Source organism: Diuraphis noxia, unplaced genomic scaffold (assembly GCF_037042655.1).
Source record: "Diuraphis noxia isolate RWA-SAM2 unplaced genomic scaffold, SU_Dnox_SAM2 contig0001, whole genome shotgun sequence".
In the NCBI taxonomy this organism is placed as follows: Eukaryota; Metazoa; Arthropoda; class Insecta; order Hemiptera; family Aphididae; genus Diuraphis; species Diuraphis noxia.
Genome location: NW_028301711.1, coordinates 60,087,376 through 60,108,874, shown reverse-complemented (window position 1 = coordinate 60,108,874; position 21,499 = coordinate 60,087,376). Strand labels below are relative to the sequence as shown.

Here is a 21,499-nt window from a genome sequence, read left to right as displayed (position 1 = left end):
AATACAATTTTCCGCGCGTTGAGCGTTGAGAGTTAATTTTTTTGAAGTGTCAGATCTTGAGTCACAATATTTGTCTTCGTTGTGCAACCTGTATATTTTAAATCGTGGGTACAATCAAGGACTGAAAGCAACAGAATGATCAAAATTACCAATTTGATTACAAACAAGTAGATAATTGAATTATTAATCATTTTTATCATTCTTATATTAAATTATTAATTTTCTTCATGAAAAAATTGTTGCTAGAAAAAATCACAAGTCAAAAAATCAACAATATACATGATATTTTATGAACAATAACAGAATATATTATAATAATATTTAAGATGGCTAAATATTCTCTTATGTCCAAAATATGCTTTAATATGGAAAATAAATTTATTCTACGAACTCTGTGATGGATAAATCGTCCACATTTTTCATCCTCGAAAAGCTGCATAAAGCCAATAAAATATTAATAACATAAATATCCGCACTTTAGTCATACCTTCTCTATACACAATAAAATTAAAATTATTTATTACATAAAAAAAAAAATTAACTTTATTTGCTTATACAAAAACATCATTACATTTGTCAATAAATTTTATTTTACACATAAAAAAAAAAAATTTTAAGTTGAAATATTTTTTTTTTCACTCATTTTAAAATTAGAAATAAATTTATATTTGAATAGACCAAATATTTTTCTATATTAATTTTTCTTTTACAAATTTTTGATAGCGTGTTTTGATACAATTGCCAAGATTTATATTAAAAAACAAATACACTAAATTAAATTGAAATATTACATTTTTATTCACAAATAAAATAAAATTATGTGATGTGTACACCAATCAAGTCATATAAAAATCTTGATACTATTACAGAATATTTCATATATTACATAAGAATTATGTAGATTATGTATATTCATTATGTTAGAATAAAACATGATTAAACATTAAAGAAAAAATAAAATGTTAAAAGATTACACCAATTTAAGTACTAATATTGTTGTAGTATATACTTAAAATATTCCTAAGATTTTTATAAAAAATTTAATTATATCTATAATTACCTAAGTGTGATTGTGAGCGTTGATAAAAAAAAATACATGTATTTTTTTAAATGTACATATTATGTATAACTTACATTAACACAAGTAAAAAAATATGGTAAAATGTTCTAAAATTCTTTGTTTCCTATAAAATGAAGGTAATCTTTTTAGATAATATATATTATATACCTAAGGAATATATAACTTGATATATACTTATATATATATATATACTTGATATAAAACAGTAATTTAATGATATCACTAAGCTTATATCATTTTTAAGTTGAACATATAATATCACAAAAATTTATGATTTAAGGCTTTTCGTTTATTTTGCCTTTTAAACCAATTGATTATTAGATTAACAAGAATGGGCCAACCGAACAAGATCTGGTATGAATTAAGGATTGTAACATGATTATGATTATGTCCTCTTGTTTTTTTTATCTGAAATACATTTTAAGTTATTACTAAACATTGATCTAGTGAATTTAATTACATAGTACACAGTACAATTAATTTTAATATTACCTCATCCATTTTGCGTTCTCTTTTAACAATCCTATTTGTTACAACATCAAGATCATACCTCATGGCGGATACCGTATTACTGATTAGTATTTTAAATTCATCTAAAACTATAAAATGCAAACAATGTAAAATATAAATTAATAAATTATATACAGTAATTTAATACATTATACTTACAGTCATTATCATATTGTGACTCGATCATACCATTCCCATTTTGTTGAGGCATTGGAATGCAATGGTTGGGCACAAAATCTTGGATGTAGTTATTGGGATCTAAAAATGGATTATATGCTGGAACTACTGTTGGAAAACGGATCAAATGCTCTCCACTTGACTTTTAAATATGCAAATAATGTGATTTTTTTCAAAATAATTCAATCAAAATAATTAATAACTTTATACCTATACTTTACAGTATACACTACCATTCATTTGACATGGAACAGGTAAAATATTTAAATATAAAAAATGTAAAACAGTTCATACATAGGTATATAAATATAATGAAATATATATAATAAAAAAAAAACAAAATATTTTAGTACAAACCACAAACAATACTTAATTTTCATGCCCTTTTGTGACAGCTAAGTTTTTTGAATATAAAAAATAAAAACAGTTCAGACTTCTTTTAGTAACCTAACCTTTTTATCACGTTATCAGTCAAATACGATATTCTATGGGTACAATCACGATTTAAGATATACAGGTTGCACAACGACCTATGTTAATTATAATTATAATTATAATTTCCTAGTGACTTTGAAAATGACACTATAAAACAGCTGTCTTGAATACTTGATTTTATGTATAACAATAAGAAAAAGACGTAATTTAAAATAAAACTAATTTCCTTAGATAATAATAAAAATTTTCCCTACATGTGGCGACACTGAAATACAATTTTCCCCGCGTTGAGAGTTAATTTTTTTGAAGTGTCAGATCTTAAATCACAATATTTGTCTTCGTTGTGTAACCTGTATATCTTAAATCGTGGGTACAATCAAGGACTGAAAGCAACAGAATGATCAAAATTACCAATTTGATTACAAACAAGTAGATAATTGAATCATTAACCATTTTTATCATTCTTATATTAAATTATTAATTTTCTTCATGAAAAAATTGTTGACAGAAAAAAAGTCATGAAATCAACAATATACATGATATTTTATGAACAATAACAAAATATATTATAATAATATTTAAGATAGGCTAAATATTCTCTAATGTCCAAATTTTGCTTTAATATGGAAAATAAATTTATTCTACGAACTCTGTGATGGATAAATTATCCACATTTTTCATCCTCGTAAAGCTGCATAAAGCCAATAAAATATTAATAACATAAATATCAGCACTTTAGTCATACCTTCTCCATAAACAATAAAATTAAAATTATTTATTACATAAAAAAAAAATTAACTTTATTTGCTTATACAATAACATCATTACAATCGTCAATAAATTTTATTTTACACATAAAAAAAAAAAATGTGAAGTTGAAATATTTTTTTTATAATAAATTTATATTTGAATAGAACGAATATTTTTCTATATTAATTTTTCTCTTACAAATTTTTGATAGCGTGTTTTGATACCATTGCCAAGATTTATATTAAAAAACAAATACACTAAATTAAATTGAAATATTAAATTTTAATTTACAAATAAAATAAAATTATGTGATGTGTACACCAATCAAGTTGTATAAAAATCTTGATACTATTACAGAATATTTCATATATTACATAAGAATAATTAAATCTCCTAAGATACTGAATAAAAAAAAAATTAAAAATTTACTCTGGTTGATACTTAATCAACTACTCGTTGAAATAGTGTTTTGTTATATATATATATATATAATTGGGTCAGTCATCATATATTACGTACTAAACATATAAACATATTGTATACCAAAAAAATATTTGAGTAGGTTATAATAATCGATAACAAAAAATAATGATGCTAGTCATTATGAAGGATATTAGAATTACATTTTTAATAGTTTACATAAACCACAACCACAGTCAGACAATACACAATAATATTTTCCAATTATTCAACCGTATTTTAGTATACAAGTTATGAATCAGTAGTTTAAAATCAATACATTAATAAATTGTTTAACAACTATATACTATATAACTGGGGTTCAATGTCATAAAATACATTTAATTATATATAAATAATTAGATAAGATATAATATTAAATTAATTTTAATTTAATCTAGTACGATAATTTTCTAAAATTATAAAATATAAATATATGATCAACTTAATTGAATATTATGTATATTTGATAAATTTAACTCAATTATGCGTGACGAAAAAAAAAAACAAAAAAAATTTTGAATGGTTTGTGAATCACAATAATATTAACATAAATTCAAAAAACTTAAAATTCTACCAAAAAAAAAACTGATTTAATATTTTAAAAGTTAAATAATTATTAATTAACCAATAAAGCCAAAGTTCCCAAGTTCAAACAAAAGATATTATGTTAATATATTTTCAGACTAATTTATGTTTAAATTTTAAAAGTATATAACATTATCACTGTGAATGTAATGTCTGTACCTTTGTTTTATAACTAAATACATATTCGATTAAAAATGTTGTATTAAAAATTATGTTTCATCTGATTAATACACAACAACATTTTTATGGTTAAACATCAGTTCAAATAAATATTTTTAATTTGATTAGTAGTAAGAAGTATTTTATCTTTGTATGTTAGGAATAAAAATTAATCTCAAAAATTTAGAAATGCTAGTTTTTATTACTTTTTATAAAAATATTGAGCAATAAGGACCATTTTTTTTTTTAAACAAAAAATATGTGGATTCATACATAATTATGTTAAAAGAATTACTATTTGTTTCATTATGTCAGAATAAAACATGATTAAACATTAAAGAAAAAATAAAATGTTAAAAGATTACACCAATTTAAGTACTAATATTGTTGTAGTATATACTTAAAATATTCCTAAGATTTTTATAAAAAATTTAATTATATCTATAATTACCTAAGTGTGATTGTGAGCGTTGATAAAAAAAAAATACATGTATTTTTTTAAATGTACATATTATGTATAACTTACATTAACACAAGTAAAAAAATATGGTAAAATGTTCTAAAATTCTTTGTTTCCTATAAAATGAAGGTAATTTTTTTAGATAATATATATTATATAGGTACCTAAGGAATATATAACTACTTGATATAAAACAGTAATTTAATGATATCACTAAGCTTATATCATTTTTAAGTTGAACATAAAATATCACAAAATTTTATGATTTAAGGCTTTTCGTTTATTTTGCCTTTTAAACCAATTGAATATTAGATGAACAATAATGGGCCAACCGAGCAAGACTACTTTTTGAAATGAATTAAGGTTTGTAACATGAATATGATTATGTCCTCTTGTTTTTTTTATCTGAAATACATATTAAGTCATTACTAAACATTGATCTTGTGAATTTAATTACATAGTACACAGTACAATTAATTTTAATATTACCTCATCCATTTTGCGTTCTATTTTAACAATCCTATTTGTTATAACATCAAGATCATACCTCATGGCGGATACCGTATTACTGATTTGTATTTTAAATTCATCTAAAACTATAAAATGCAAACAATGTAAAATATGAATTAATTAATTATATACAGTAATTTAATACATTATACTTACAGTCATTAGCATATTGTAACTCTATCATACCATTTCCATTTTGTTGAGGTATTGGAATGCAATGGTTGGGCACAAAATCTTGGATGTAGTTATTTGGATCTAAAAATGGATTATATGCTGGAACTACTGTTGGAAAACGGATTAAATGCTCTCCACTTGACTGAAATTAATAATATAATAATTAATAATTAGTTATTTATCATCAATGAGGACTTGGAAGTTATAGGAACTAAAATAAACAAAATATGCAATTCCAACGTGTTAAATATGTATAAAAAAATTTAATGAAAATTTAACAAACAAATCAAATAGAATTTTACATATGACCCACACATTAATAATTAAAACCATTTTAAGGTTAAATATTCCAATGCCAAGTGTCCATAGTTTTCACAGTATAGAATATTTTTTTATAAATTTGAAAATTAGATTTTATTTTAGTTGTTTTCTTATTTGGTCGATTCTACAAGCAAGATCATTATTCCTATACTGTCGTATATTTTATTATTGTGGGCAAAATTACCTCAGCACTGGGTACCTTTAATAAAATTATTGATTCTTGGCACAATGTGAATATTGATTAAATAAATTATTTATTTTGTTTAGGAAAATAAATATTTAATTCAGATTTTCAAGCACCTCATCTAAAACTGAATACATTAAAATAAATGAAACAATTGTTTCAATTAGTTTTAAAATTTTATTGGCTTCATATCTATGAATAATATAAATTTTACCAATCACTGAAATTTATCTACTATTGTTTAACATGTGTTAGGTATAAGTTTAGATAAGATTAACACTTAAATATTCACGCGTGGTATTGATATTATGATATAGATGTATTCAAACAACAATCCTTACAGATGATTATAAAACTACATATTGTTATGAAAGTAGTTTAGTATATAGCAGTTTAAGTAATCTTATATTATGTATTACATTTTTTATCATATTATAGATTTTTTACATTTTATACTAATTCATAAAAACGTTACTTTTGTTTGCCTACATAAATAAGCTTGGAGATGAAGTGGATTGAGTATAGTTAATCCAGGTAAATACATTCATTTACGACCACACAACAATTTTTTTTAAACAATATTAACTAAATTCAAGTATTATTTTTTTCATTGAGCTTATAAGTTTTTGAGTTAACATTTATGAGGATGTGATACCCGCATGTGTTGTCTCCGTCTTACAAATGCGTAACATGGTACATTTTTCGCTCAGTAGAACACGTGTAGCTCCGTTAACTTAAAAATTAGAATGAACTGACCTCTTATAAAATTTGAAGGTAAGATTATTATCTAGACAACCTCATATGATTTATATTTTATATCAAATTTAAAGCGAGTTATGAGTATTTTAAAATTGTAAATTTTTTGTGCATCTTAAAATACTCATAACTTCCTTTAAAATTTAAATATAATAAAAAGCATAAGAGGTTGACTAGATAACAATGATACCTTTAAATTTTATAAGAGGCCAATTCACTCTTATTTTTAAGCAAACGGAGCTACATGTGTTCTGCTGAACGTAAAATTTACTATATAATGCACTTGTAAGACAGAGACAACACATGCGGGTATCACATTCTCTTAAGTTTTATAATTACTATTAAGTAAATGCACTCTAATATTAAAGTTAACTACATAAAGTTAGAACTGCTGATCAACAATTGACTATATATTTGTCAAATTGATACAGCATATACAAGTGTGAAGTCCTCTTAATATTCAAGTAAAAATATTTATTATAAATATATTTTAAATTCTACCTCAGAACAGTCATAAAATGTATACTTTTGTGACATACCTATGTTACACATAATCCAAAATGTATTTAAATTGATACGCTTAAAAATTGTTTTACATGAGTATTTCTATACATATCTTATTGGTGTATTCAGTATTGTCTTATTATGAATATTTGTTATTTATTGTAACAAACATCAGATAATAATGAGTGTTAAAATATATGAGACAATCTTAAAGTTGAAACAGGTGAAATAAGTTGTCATTTTAATATATAGATTAATACTAAATTCTGTTTTGTACATATTTTGTTCCCCCATAAATCTGTCACAACTGACAAAATACTACCATTAGTAGTAATATAGGTATCTGATGTACAAATAAAATTTTAGAACCTGGTTGACTTGCATCAACTGGTTATTCTTGATTGGATAATTACATAGTATGATTGTATTTGACTAATAATATGAAAAGTACTTATGCTATGCTGACCATATTGTTTATTTCTAATACATCAGGAACACGTTCTTCATCTACTTCTGTATCTGTTATATCTCGATGTTCATTCATTACAGAAATACTGCAATTATTTTTTCCTGTAAAAATTTTAAAAAATTGTAATTTTTTATAGATAACAAATTTCCAAGACCAAAAAGCATAAGAACATTAAAGTTATTTGCCATTATTATTGTTAATAAATATAAATCAATTGAATATTTAAACATTTAGACATATATTTTTAGAGGTAGTAATAGTGAAAACATTTGATTGTACATTTGTAATTAACAAAAAATTAGATAGATTATCAAAAATGAATTCTAACGTAAATAATAAATATTCCCATTTCTTTAAACCATTTTGAAAAGCAATGGGAAAATCAAAGTTGAAGATCAATACATTCCTACTGATCTAAACACAAGTAAAAATACTAAAAAAAATATTATAAAATATTAATTTCTCGGAATCTAACACATGGTCAACACAACATTTTTTTATACAAGAATGTATTTTTATAATCATAACAAAACAATAATAATCACAAAATAAAATACTATACTATAACATACAATATTTAACTACAAATCACAGTTTTTTTTTTAAATAATTATTTATGAGTAAAATAATCAATTATGATATCATAGATTATATTATTATATAAATAATTAAGACATCACTTGTTTCAGGCAAGTTAATTATAGTGTTTAAATTTTAAATTATTTATTAGGTATATTAGAAGAGAATTTGAATACATTAAATTATAAATCAAAGTGTACCTACTATTTGTTAAATACAGATTTCCTACATTGATTTAAAAAATTTAGACTGACCGATGTCATAACTAAAGCGTGGATTTTTAGGTTCTTAAAAGTTTAAAATATGATGCTAATATGCTCTAAAAAAACCTTAAAATATTCTTTAAACTTTTATATGCAAATAATGTGATTTTTTTCAAAATAATTTAATAAAAATAATTAATAACTTTATACCTATACTTTACAGTATACACTACCATTCATTTGACATGGAACAGGTAAAATATTTAAATATAAAAAATGTAAAACAGTTCATACATAGGTATATAAATATAATGAAATATATATAATAAAAAAAAAAACAAAATATTTTAGTACAAATCACAAACAATACTTAATTTTCACGCCCTTTTGTGACAGCTAAGTTATTTGAATATAAAAAATAAAAACAGTTCAGACTTCTTTTAGTAACCTAACCTTTTTATCACGTTATCAGTCAAATACGATATTCTATGGGTACAATCACGATTTAAGATATACAGGTTGCACAACGATCTATGTTAATTATAATTATAATTATAATTTCCTAGTGACTTTGAAAATGACACTATAAAACAGCTGTCTTGAATACTTGATTTTATGTATAACAATAAGAAAAAGACGTAATTTAAAATAAAACTAATTTCCTTAGATAATAATAAAAAATTTCCCTACATGTGGCGACACTGAAATACAATTTTCCCCGCGTTGAGAGTTAATTTTTTTGAAGTGTCAGTTCTTGAGTCACAATATTTGTCTTCGTTGTGCAACCTGTATATCTTAAATCGTGGGTACAATCAAGGACTGAAAGCAACAGAATGATCAAAATTACCAATTTGATTACAAACAAGTAGATAATTGAATCATTAACCATTTTTATCATTCTTATATTAAATTATTAATTTTCTTCATGAAAAAATTGTTGACAGAAAAAAAGTCATGAAATCAACAATATACATGATATTTTATGAACAATAACAAAATATATTATAATAATATTTAAGATAGGCTAAATATTCTCTAATGTCCAAATTTTGCTTTAATATGGAAAATAAATTTATTCTACGAACTCTGTGATGGATAAATTATCCACATTTTTCATCCTCGTAAAGCTGCATAAAGCCAATAAAATATTAATAACATAAATATCAGCACTTTAGTCATACCTTCTCCATAAACAATAAAATTAAAATTATTTATTACATAAAAAAAAAATTAACTTTATTTGCTTATACAATAACATCATTACAATCGTCAATAAATTTTATTTTACACATAAAAAAAAAAAATGTGAAGTTGAAATATTTTTTTTATAATAAATTTATATTTGAATAGAACGAATATTTTTCTATATTAATTTTTCTCTTACAAATTTTTGATAGCGTGTTTTGATACCATTGCCAAGATTTATATTAAAAAACAAATACACTAAATTAAATTGAAATATTAAATTTTAATTTACAAATAAAATAAAATTATGTGATGTGTACACCAATCAAGTTGTATAAAAATCTTGATACTATTACAGAATATTTCATATATTACATAAGAATAATTAAATCTCCTAAGATACTGAATACAAAAAAAATTAAAAATTTACTCTGGTTGATACTTAATCAACTACTCGTTGAAATAGTGTTTTGTTATATATATATATATATATAATTGGGTCAGTCATCATATATTACGTACTAAACATATAAACATATTGTATACCAAAAAAATATTTGAGTAGGTTATAATAATCGATAACAAAAAATAATGATGCTAGTCATTATGAAGGATATTAGAATTACATTTTTAATAGTTTACATAAACCACAACCACAGTCAGACAATACACAATAATATTTTCCAATTATTCAACCGTATTTTAGTATACAAGTTATGAATCAGTAGTTTAAAATCAATACATTAATAAATTGTTTAACAACTATATACTATATAACTGGGGTTCAATGTCATAAAATACATTTAATTATGTATAAATAATTAGATAAGATATAATATTAAATTAATTTTAATTTAATCTAGTACGATAATTTTCTAAAATTATAAAATATAAATATATGATCAACTTAATTGAATATTATGTATATTTGATAAATTTAACTCAATTATGCGTGACGAAAAAAAAAAAACAAAAAAAATTTTGAATGGTTTGTGAATCACAATAATATTAACATAAATTCAAAAAACTTAAAATTCTACCAAAAAAAAAACTGATTTAATATTTTAAAAGTTAAATAATTATTAATTAACCAATAAAGCCAAAGTTCCCAAGTTCAAACAAAAGATATTATGTTAATATATTTTCAGACTAATTTATGTTTAAATTTTAAAAGTATATAACATTATCACTGTGAATGTAATGTCTGTACCTTTGTTTTATAACTAAATACATATTCGATTAAAAATGTTGTATTAAAAATTATGTTTCATCTGATTAATACACAACAACATTTTTATGGTTAAACATCAGTTCAAATAAATATTTTTAATTTGATTAGTAGTAAGAAGTATTTTATCTTTGTATGTTAGGAATAAAAATTAATCTCAAAAATTTAGAAATGCTAGTTTTTATTACTTTTTATAAAAATATTGAGCAATAAGGACCATTTTTTTTTTTAAACAAAAAATATGTGGATTCATACATAATTATGTTAAAAGAATTACTATTTGTTTCATTATGTCAGAATAAAACATGATTAAACAATAAAGAAAAAATAAAATGTTAAAAGATTACACCAATTTAAGTACTAATATTGTTGTAGTATATACTTAAAATATTCCTAAGATTTTTATAAAAAATTTAATTATATCTATAATTACCTAAGTGTGATTGTGAGCGTTGATAAAAAAAAAATACATATATTTTTTTAAATGTACATATTATGTATAACTTACATTAACACAAGTAAAAAAATATGGTAAAATGTTCTAAAATTCTTTGTTTCCTATAAAATGAAGGTAATTTTTTTAGATAATATATATTATATACCTAAGGAATATATAACTACTTGATATAAAACAGTAATTTAATGATATCACTAAGCTTATATCATTTTTAAGTTGAACATATAATATCACAAAATTTTATGATTTAAGGCTTTTCGTTTATTTTGCCTTTTAAACCAATTGAATATTAGATGAACAATAATGGGCCAACCGAGCAAGACTACTTTTTGAAATGAATTAAGGTTTGTAACATGAATATGATTATGTCCTCTTGTTTTTTTTATCTGAAATACATATTAAGTCATTACTAAACATTGATCTTGTGAATTTAATTACATAGTACACAGTACAATTAATTTTAATATTACCTCATCCATTTTGCGTTCTATTTTAACAATCCTATTTGTTATAACATCAAGATCATACTTCATGGCGGATACCGTATTACTGATTTGTATTTTAAATTCATCTAAAACTATAAAATGCAAACAATGTAAAATATGAATTAATTAATTATATACAGTAATTTAATACATTATACTTACAGTCATTAGCATATTGTAACTCTATCATACCATTTCCATTTTGTTGAGGTATTGGAATGCAATGGTTGGGCACAAAATCTTGGATGTAGTTATTTGGATCTAAAAATGGATTATATGCTGGAACTACTGTTGGAAAACGGATTAAATGCTCTCCACTTGACTGAAATTAATAATATAATAATTAATAATTAGTTATTTATCATCAATGAGGACTTGGAAGTTATAGGAACTAAAATAAACAAAATATGCAATTCCAACGTGTTAAATATGTATAAAAAAATTTAATGAAAATTTAACAAACAAATCAAATAGAATTTTACATATGACCCACACATTAATAATTAAAACCATTTTAAGGTTAAATATTCCAATGCCAAGTGTCCATAGTTTTCACAGTATAGAATATTTTTTTATAAATATGAAAATTAGATTTTATTTTAGTTGTTTTCTTATTTGGTCGATTCTACAAGCAAGATCATTATTCCTATACTGTCGTATATTTTATTATTGTGGGCAAAATTACCTCAGCACTGGGTACCTTTAATAAAATTATTGATTCTTGGCACAATGTGAATATTGATTAAATAAATTATTTATTTTGTTTAGGAAAATAAATATTTAATTCAGATTTTCAAGCACTTCATCTAAAACTGAATACATTAAAATAAATGAAACAATTGTTTCAATTAGTTTTAATTTTTTATTGGCTTCATATCTATGAATAATATAAATTTTACCAATCACTGAAATTTATCTACTATTGTTTAACATGTGTTAGGTATAAGTTTAGATAAGATTAACACTTAAATATTCACGCGTGGTATTGATATTATGATATAGATGTATTCAAACAACAATCCTTATAGATGATTATAAAACTACATATTGTTATGAAAGTAGTTTAGTATATAGCAGTTTAAGTAATCTTATATTATGTATTACATTTTTTATCATATTATAGATTTTTTACATTTTATACTAATTCATAAAAACGTTACTTTTGTTTGCCTACATAAATAAGCTTGGAGATGAAGTGGATTGAGTATAGTTAATCCAGGTAAATACATTCATTTACGACCACACAACAATTTTTTTTAAACAATATTAACTAAATTCAAGTATTATTTTTTTCATTGAGCTTATAAGTTTTTGAGTTAACATTTATGAGGATGTGATACCCGCATGTGTTGTCTCCGTCTTACAAATGCGTAACATGGTACATTTTTCGCTCAGTAGAACACGTGTAGCTCCGTTAACTTAAAAATTAGAATGAACTGACCTCTTATAAAATTTGAAGGTAAGATTATTATCTAGACAACCTCATATGATTTATATTTTATATCAAATTTAAAGCGAGTTATGAGTATTTTAAAATTGTAAATTTTTTGTGCATCTTAAAATACTCATAACTTCCTTTAAAATTTAAATATAATAAAAAGCATAAGAGGTTGACTAGATAACAATGATACCTTTAAATTTTATAAGAGGCCAATTCACTCTTATTTTTAAGCAAACGGAGCTACATGTGTTCTGCTGAACGTAAAATTTACTATATAATGCACTTGTAAGACAGAGACAACACATGCGGGTATCACATTCTCTTAAGTTTTATAATTACTATTAAGTAAATGCACTCTAATATTAAAGTTAACTACATAAAGTTAGAACTGCTGATCAACAATTGACTATATATTTGTCAAATTGATACAGCATATACAAGTGTGAAGTCCTCTTAATATTCAAGTAAAAATATTTATTATAAATATATTTTAAATTCTACCTCAGAACAGTCATAAAATGTATACTTTTGTGACATACCTATGTTACACATAATCCAAAATGTATTTAAATTGATACGCTTAAAAATTGTTTTACATGAGTATTTCTATACATATCTTATTGGTGTATTCAGTATTGTCTTATTATGAATATTTGTTATTTATTGTAACAAACATCAGATAATAATGAGTGTTAAAATATATGAGACAATCTTAAAGTTGAAACAGGTGAAATAAGTTGTCATTTTAATATATAGATTAATACTAAATTCTGTTTTGTACATATTTTGTTCCCCCATAAATCTGTCACAACTGACAAAATACTACCATTAGTAGTAATATAGGTATCTGATGTACAAATAAAATTTTAGAACCTGGTTGACTTGCATCAACTGGTTATTCTTGATTGGATAATTACATAGTATGATTGTATTTGACTAATAATATGAAAAGTACTTATGCTATGCTGACCATATTGTTTATTTCTAATACATCATGAAAACGTTCTTCATCTACTTCTGTATCTGTTATATCTCGATGTTCATTCATTACAGAAATACTGCAATTATTTTTTCCTGTAAAAATTTTAAAAAATTGTAATTTTTTATAGATAACAAATTTCCAAGACCAAAAAGCATAAGAACATTAAAGTTATTTGCCATTATTATTATTATTATTATTATTAATAAATATAAATCAATTGAATATTTGTACATTTAGACCAATGGATCTCAAGCTTTTTTGGTTCTCGGCACATCATTATACATCACACATTTTCGCGGCACACTCAACACAAATGTAATGAAATAAATTACTGTTTTCAATATTTTTACCAGCATAATTACAAATATCAGAAACTTCTCGCGACACACCTAGTCGATCTCTCGGCACAGTATTGTGCCGCGGCACACCGGTTGAGAACCACTGATTTAGACATATATTTTTAGAGGTAGTAATATTGAAAACATTTGATTATACATTTGTAATTAACAAAAGAAAAAATAGTTTTTTTACAATGTTTGAGAAGAAGAACTTCGCTAATATATGAACAGTATAATAACAAGATTTAACAAGTTGACCACCCACCATGTGGCCGCCAATGATCACTTGTTATTTTCAAATTTTATACTTTTGCGAAGGCCAACGGTTACAGTTGATCATTACTACCACACCACATGACCACTGATAGCCATAACTAAATATGGTTTTATATTATCAACTTATCCATGGCGCTACAATATTGCACCAACAAAATTGCGTGGTGTAACGAGGATTATTACAATTTTTTGATGTAATCAATATATTTTTAAAAATTTTTTTAGATTTTTAAACTTTTTTCGAATACATAGTAAAATTATATTATACGAGTTTGGACTGACACTGAAAATGAAGTTATAATTGTGTGACAGCCGGCAGTGAACGTGTTAAGTTTCTAAATTAAAATCAAGTACTCATATTTAGTTACAAAGAATTTTTATCACTTCAAGAACTAGTATATTTAAATTTGATTTATTTCAATAACAATAATGGAGTCAACCTACATATTTTATAGTCAATATTTTCTGTTTTAATTACATATTGAATGAATATAAAATGAATATACCTTTTAAATTGCTTCGTTCAATTGGACCAACTACCATTTCTAAATCATCAATGGAAACTGATTCATAAAATGAATCCAAGCTAGATACAAAATCGGCCACGGGATTCGTATAAGCCATAGTTTCTACAATCTGAAAATGTAACTATAATACGTTAAATAAAATATATAATTAACAACATACTATTTCTGTAAAGCCAGTACAATATTATGCAATGAATAATAATATTAAAACATGCATAATAATGCATAATAAATGTATAGTTACAATCCTTGTTTTTAATGTAATTTTTAACTATAATAAATATCATATATAAGTTATATGATAATATATTATTATAAATGCGTATATGTACTATGACATACTAAATACCAAATACAAATATTTTTCAACATAAAGTTATAAAAAAAAGAATTTAACATTTTGCTTTAATTTGTTTATTTTCTATAATTACCTTTTTTAACTCATTAACATATTCTTGCATTGCATTCTCTTTTGACATATCTCCTAAATCATACCAAGCTTGCCATTTTGCTCGATTGATAACATCCCAAAAACTGGGTTTGGGCTGATTGTTAGGTCCTATTGTTGCTTGTTTGAAATATGCATAAAAACGAAGCAGGAGATCCCTAGATGGTTGGTATGCACCTGAAAACATTTAAATTATAATAAACAAATACTTAAAAAGTACACAATCATTAATGGAAAAAAATGTGGGTTTTCATATTTAAAATACGTCCAACGACGATAAAAATGTAGAACATATGATCGTAGATTGATATTGACTTAAAGATCAACATTTTTAAAGGCACGATATTATTGTAATCTAATTTCATGAATTACAATTCTTAAAAAAAGTAATTTAAATTATAATTTTGTAAATATTTCTTAAGAACTAATTCATCAATATTTACAAACAGATTTATTAACATTTTATAAATTACCAACCTAATACAAGGCGATTCTTTAATTGTTGAACACTCATTATTTCAAAAAGCATAGACTTTTTTCTAAAACTTTTATATGCATGCTTTTCTACAATCATATAAAATTCTAATGTTTTTCACTCTTATATTTCATAGTTATGCTGTGATATTTACTGATTATGTACAGCAAATTTACACATAAACACCTAACAAAATCTCCCAACTTAGAGCAGTGTTATCTCATCAACGGATCAACAAAAAATTAAAATTTGAGCGTGAAAATTCATAAAATAGCCTTATTTAGTTTATTCATTTTTAGTATGGGTTCCCATTTGAAAATCAAAAGTTGATAGTCGTTCGCCTAATAAATATAAGGGTGAAAATATTAGGCTTTAAAAAATATGTTGATAAGTATGACTAAAATTTTAAAAAAAAATTTGGAAAAATGTCAATACTTTTTGAAATAGTGTTTGTTCAACAATAAAAGAATCACCCTGTGTAACATAATTTAAATTTTAGTATATTTCTAGTTTTGGTTTTCATACAACATATTATTCGAATAGTAACATAGTAGATAATAGCAGTAAATTATATGCCATGAGGAAGCACAACATTTTTTTTGTTACAGTTATTGTCATTATTTATCAAATTATTTAAATTATTACTTATAAGTTATAAATTATATAGGTAAGGTATAATTATTTATAACAATATAGGTATTTATATTTTTTTGTAGTATAGTTATTAAATTCGTATTATTATTATTAATAATAGTGGCCATAGAAAATGATTTTACTGTCCATATGTGGAGAACCATAAATGAAGAAACAATTTTTTTTTTATGAAACATCTTTAGACACGAAAATATTATGGCAAGAGATCTTAATGGCGAATAGGATGACAAAAAATAAATGATAATATACAATTTGTAACCAATGACAACCATTTAAAGACACAAAAAAAAATAATAATCTCTACAACATTTTCACATTTGACATTTGTAGTTTTGCACCAAACAATTCAATCTTTATGCTGAATATATTATTATAAAAATCAGAATAATAATAAAAAAATATTTAATTTATTAACAAAACTATGCTTTGATTTATTTTACTCCATAATTACTGGTTTTCTTTAATTATAAATACTTTCAATAATTATCAATGTTTATGTTTAATATCTGCCAAGCATACAGTTACAGTAACAGATTAAGAGGACGCCAAACCCGCATGTGTTGTCTCCGTTGTACAAGTACGTAGCATAACAAATTTTACGCTTAGCAGATCACGTTTATCTCCGTTATTTTAAAAAATAAAAATAAAATGTAGAAATGTGTAAAATGTAGAGTGAATTGACCTATTATAAAAATTAAAGGCAAGATTATTACCGAGTGCATCTCATAGGCTTTTTATTATATTTTAATTTTAAGCCGAGTTATGAGTATTTTTAGATATAAAAATTATTTACAATTTTAAAATACTCATTACTTGCTTTAAAATTAAAATATAATAAAAAACCTATGAGATGCACTTGGTAATAATCTTGCCTTTAATTTTTTTAATAGGTCAATTCACTCTAAATTTTAAAATAACGGAGATAAACGTGATCTGCTGAGCGTAAAATTTGCTATGCTACGTACTTGTACGACGAAGACAACACATGCGGGTGTGACGTCCTCTTAATGTATATTTCTACGAAACAAATCAGCAATAATTATAATATTTGCATATTTATCTATGTCCTATATATACCTGTTGGTCAAAGGAGAATGAAAAGAAGACCAAAATTACAATTAATTCATAATTTCTTCAATAACTATTAACAATAGAATTTAATATTATTGAATAAATTAAAAATATTATGGAAAAATCAAATGATAAATACAAAAATATTTAAAAGAAAGATTATAACCATACCTACTTGAAATTAAAGATAAGTTTTCAATGTTTCGGTTTATACAGTATAAAATATAATACAATCATTTTTTAATCAATGATTTCTGTTTCTGTATCCAACACCAAAACTTAAAAATCCAATTTAGTTGGAACTATAAGAAAGTAAAAAATGAATACTTTCAGAAATATTTTAACTAATTTGAAAAAAAAAGAGAAAATCATGGACATTTATATAACAAATCAGTTTATGGCTAAATTGATTTTACACTTAAAGTAATCAAGATAACCCATAAGTAGTAATTTTACTATAGACATTGATAATTTTAAAATATTTTTTTTTTAATTTGTTTTTAAAACACTGTCTATTCATACTACATACCTATGCACACTGTCCAACAGTTTGTCATTATTGATTCTTAAGTTAACATATTTTACCTAATATGATATAATAATATTTATTTATTTATACCTACATATTTTTTTAATATTAACGGGCGGGAGCTCATTTAAGATAATAGTACAGAAATATTGGTATATACAATTGGCAATAATATACATAATACATATATATATATGGACACAGCCGATACAGGATAAAAATAAAAAGAATCAATTTTACCACATAAGATATTGTGTAGGAAGGTTAGGTCATGGGCATTGTGGCGATCGGCTAGGGATAGTAAGTTCAAGTTTTGGAGTACCGGGGCATAGTCTTGAGGCGGATAGACAATATTTAAATTGAAACCTGTGAAGCTGAGAAACTTGTACTGGACACGCTCAATATTGCTGTTAGTGTTGGCTGTCTACCATCAAGTGAGTTTCACACCACAGAACCATATTTACTTGCATATTTAATAATCAGTGTGACTAATGCACAGTATATTTTTTATTAAATTGAGTTTATATATTATGTTCCATTTGTAATGACGACATACAAAAACAAAGAAATATATCATTTAGAATTTATACATTCTTTTTTTGGAAAGTGAATTATTTTGTTTATAACATTAAATATGGAAAATCTCGTAGAAAATGACAGTCATTCAAAACACCTCTATTGCAGATAATGAAAAAGAACTCCTAATGGAAAAAAAATTGTAACCAGAGGTGTATTTCTGGTAAGGGGGGAAGGGAGGGGAAATATTTGAAGACGTCAAATTTTAAACATATCAATAGTATAATACTTTTAGTTTGTTTATTTTATGAAGTACCTATGATGAAAAAAATAAATATAAATGTTGCTAATAATTAAATTGTAGGTAATTGAATATTAATAATAATAATAACTATCGACCACACGTCACTCACAAACACATGGTAAATAATCACAATAAATAATCTCATGTGGTCATGTGAAAAAATAGTTGGTCTATAAAAATATCGATATCTTAGTCTGTGGCTGTCAGTTTATACTATGGCATAACAGCTTTTTATACTAGTTTATACAATTATTTCACTATTATGACCCCCACCCCCAAAGAAAAAAACTGTAAGTTGATGAGGTTACCCAAAGTATTTCCAGCAAGACATACATCATAATATTAAAATAAACATAAAGCATGATTCACATAGTCAAAAAAGTATATAAGTGCTTACACAAATGCATTTTCAATTTATGTGCCTATTCGTATAACACTCACCATTTTTTGGCAAACTCCTAATGACGTTTATAGCCGCCGCAAACTTTTGTTCCGTAGACATCGCTGCTACTCATGTGGACAGAAACAAAAAAATTGCATGTGGCGCAAGGGAATTGTTATTGAAAAGGCGTATCAAAGAATGAATATAGAAAACGAACACTGACGAATCCTCCACTAAGTGCGTCGAACAGTCTTATTTTCTTTTAATTTTATGATAATTATTATTACAATTTGACAACGCTAAATTTATGATAATCACTTTCAAATAAACGCACAGAATATTGTGTTTAGACAAAATAACGTTGGACGAGTGTATCGGTCGATCAAGGACACCATTCGAGTGTGTTGAATTAATTGAATATTACATTTCATGTTAATCGACAAAATCAAACGTTCCTTTACATTAAAAAAATATTACGGAAACAAATGATAAGACGTAAATGCGCATTACCAATCGTGAATCGACTAAAATTATTAAAACTCTGAAAATGTGATAACGGCTCTCTATGAAGATGATTTTTGATTGCACAATAACTTCAGTTATTATCATTCATCGTTGTCGTCATCGTTTTCCGGGTTCGTAAGCGCCACATTATTTGTTTGATTTTAAAAAATTCTTCTACAATCAACACATAATTATATAAAAGTATTTAAACTGTAATATAATTGACATTTTAATAATAAATATCCGAGGTGCGTGGAGAACGGAAACCGAAATGTGAAAACGGTGACATATCAATTTTTGCCTTATCTTCCGACCGTTATCACTGCTATTCTTTCGGCAGTAGTTATTTTCCACAGAATATAATATTATACAGTATGTCCCATAAGTCCCGTATCACTCTTAATATCTCCATGGGAAATCAATATATTATTTAAACGCGGTTTTTTTTTTTACAATACCAAGTATGGGAATTCTGATTGAATGGCATAAAATTCAATTTTTTTTTTTTTAATTTAAAAAATAAATTGTTAATGCATTTAAGAATTTAAAATTTGTAAGATAGCCATTTTGTTGAACATATTTTTTAAAACAATTCAAAAAAAATATATAAAAATTGACCAAGTTAGAACAAGTTATGTTTTTGAATAATTATAACAAAAATATTAATTGTTTCACATTTCAATAATAAAATATCTATTTCAGCATGACAATAATTTTACATACCTAATTAAAGTTTTGATTTGAATAGAAATAAAAATAGTCGTGTCTTATCGTTTGCTGAACAGCGAAACTGGTTACCTATTTTTAAGTATTTTAATTGCACCAGCACATAATTCAAATACTGTGAGACGTTGGCTGGACGAGCACTTCCCGGAAAGATGGATAAGAACAAGGGCACCTTGTCAAGGGGTCCAGATGGTCCAGTGCTTTGGCCACCTAGGTCTCCCGACTTGACACCAATGGATTTTTTCCTATGGGGTTATTTGAAAAATCTTGTGTATCCGCCGTGTTCATTGCATGATCTCCGTCACAAAATTGAACAAAATATTGTTCAATTGTAAAATGTTTTACCTAAGACATTAGAAAATGTTGAAAACGCGTGGGTCCTAAACTTGAACTCTGCAGTGTTACAAATAATAGAGCTCACTTTGAACAATTATAAAAAAAAAATGTAATACATAATTTTCGTTTTTATGTAATAAATGTTTTTTATTTTTATTTTTTTATTGTTAAAAATATTATCTGAATTTTAACTTTAATCTTTCCTAAAAGCTCCACTAATAGTACGATATTTACAGATTGACATAAAAAATCAGCGTTCCAATCGAGATTGATTAAATCGAGTAATTCTTGTTTTGATAGGTAACAACTATGTTAT

At 24.4% G+C, this 21,499-nt stretch overlaps 2 protein-coding genes across 4 annotated transcripts; both read right to left on the bottom strand.

Annotated features, from left to right (window-relative positions):
* Positions 1 to 1,569: 1,569 nt before the first annotated feature.
* On the bottom strand, positions 1,570 to 11,459 carry LOC149061074 (uncharacterized). Of its 2 annotated transcripts, none has more exons than XM_089215657.1 (6): positions 11,335 to 11,459; positions 7,535 to 7,638; positions 5,286 to 5,445; positions 5,109 to 5,215; positions 1,751 to 5,024; positions 1,570 to 1,680 (listed from the first exon to the last, which is right to left on the bottom strand). In XM_089215657.1, the coding sequence occupies exons 2-5, from the start codon at positions 7,610 to 7,612 to the stop codon at positions 4,869 to 4,871; spliced, it is 501 nt and encodes a 166-aa protein (XP_089071783.1). In that variant the 5' UTR covers positions 7,613 to 7,638; positions 11,335 to 11,459; the 3' UTR covers positions 1,570 to 1,680; positions 1,751 to 4,868. The 2 variants fall into 2 exon arrangements, with proteins under 2 accessions (XP_089071783.1, XP_089071782.1); XM_089215656.1 differs by lacking the exon at positions 11,335 to 11,459 and adding an exon at positions 8,530 to 9,628.
* LOC107166104 (uncharacterized) lies at positions 11,334 to 20,386 on the bottom strand. 2 transcript variants are annotated; one of them, XM_089215654.1, is made up of 7 exons: positions 19,677 to 20,386; positions 15,670 to 15,863; positions 15,218 to 15,359; positions 14,086 to 14,189; positions 11,837 to 11,996; positions 11,660 to 11,766; positions 11,334 to 11,575 (listed from the first exon to the last, which is right to left on the bottom strand). In XM_089215654.1, the coding sequence occupies exons 1-7, from the start codon at positions 19,735 to 19,737 to the stop codon at positions 11,420 to 11,422; spliced, it is 924 nt and encodes a 307-aa protein (XP_089071780.1). In that variant the 5' UTR covers positions 19,738 to 20,386; the 3' UTR covers positions 11,334 to 11,419. The 2 variants fall into 2 exon arrangements, with proteins under 2 accessions (XP_089071780.1, XP_089071781.1); XM_089215655.1 differs by having other exon boundaries at positions 15,218 to 15,347; positions 19,677 to 20,384.
* Positions 20,387 to 21,499: the final 1,113 nt, after the last annotated feature.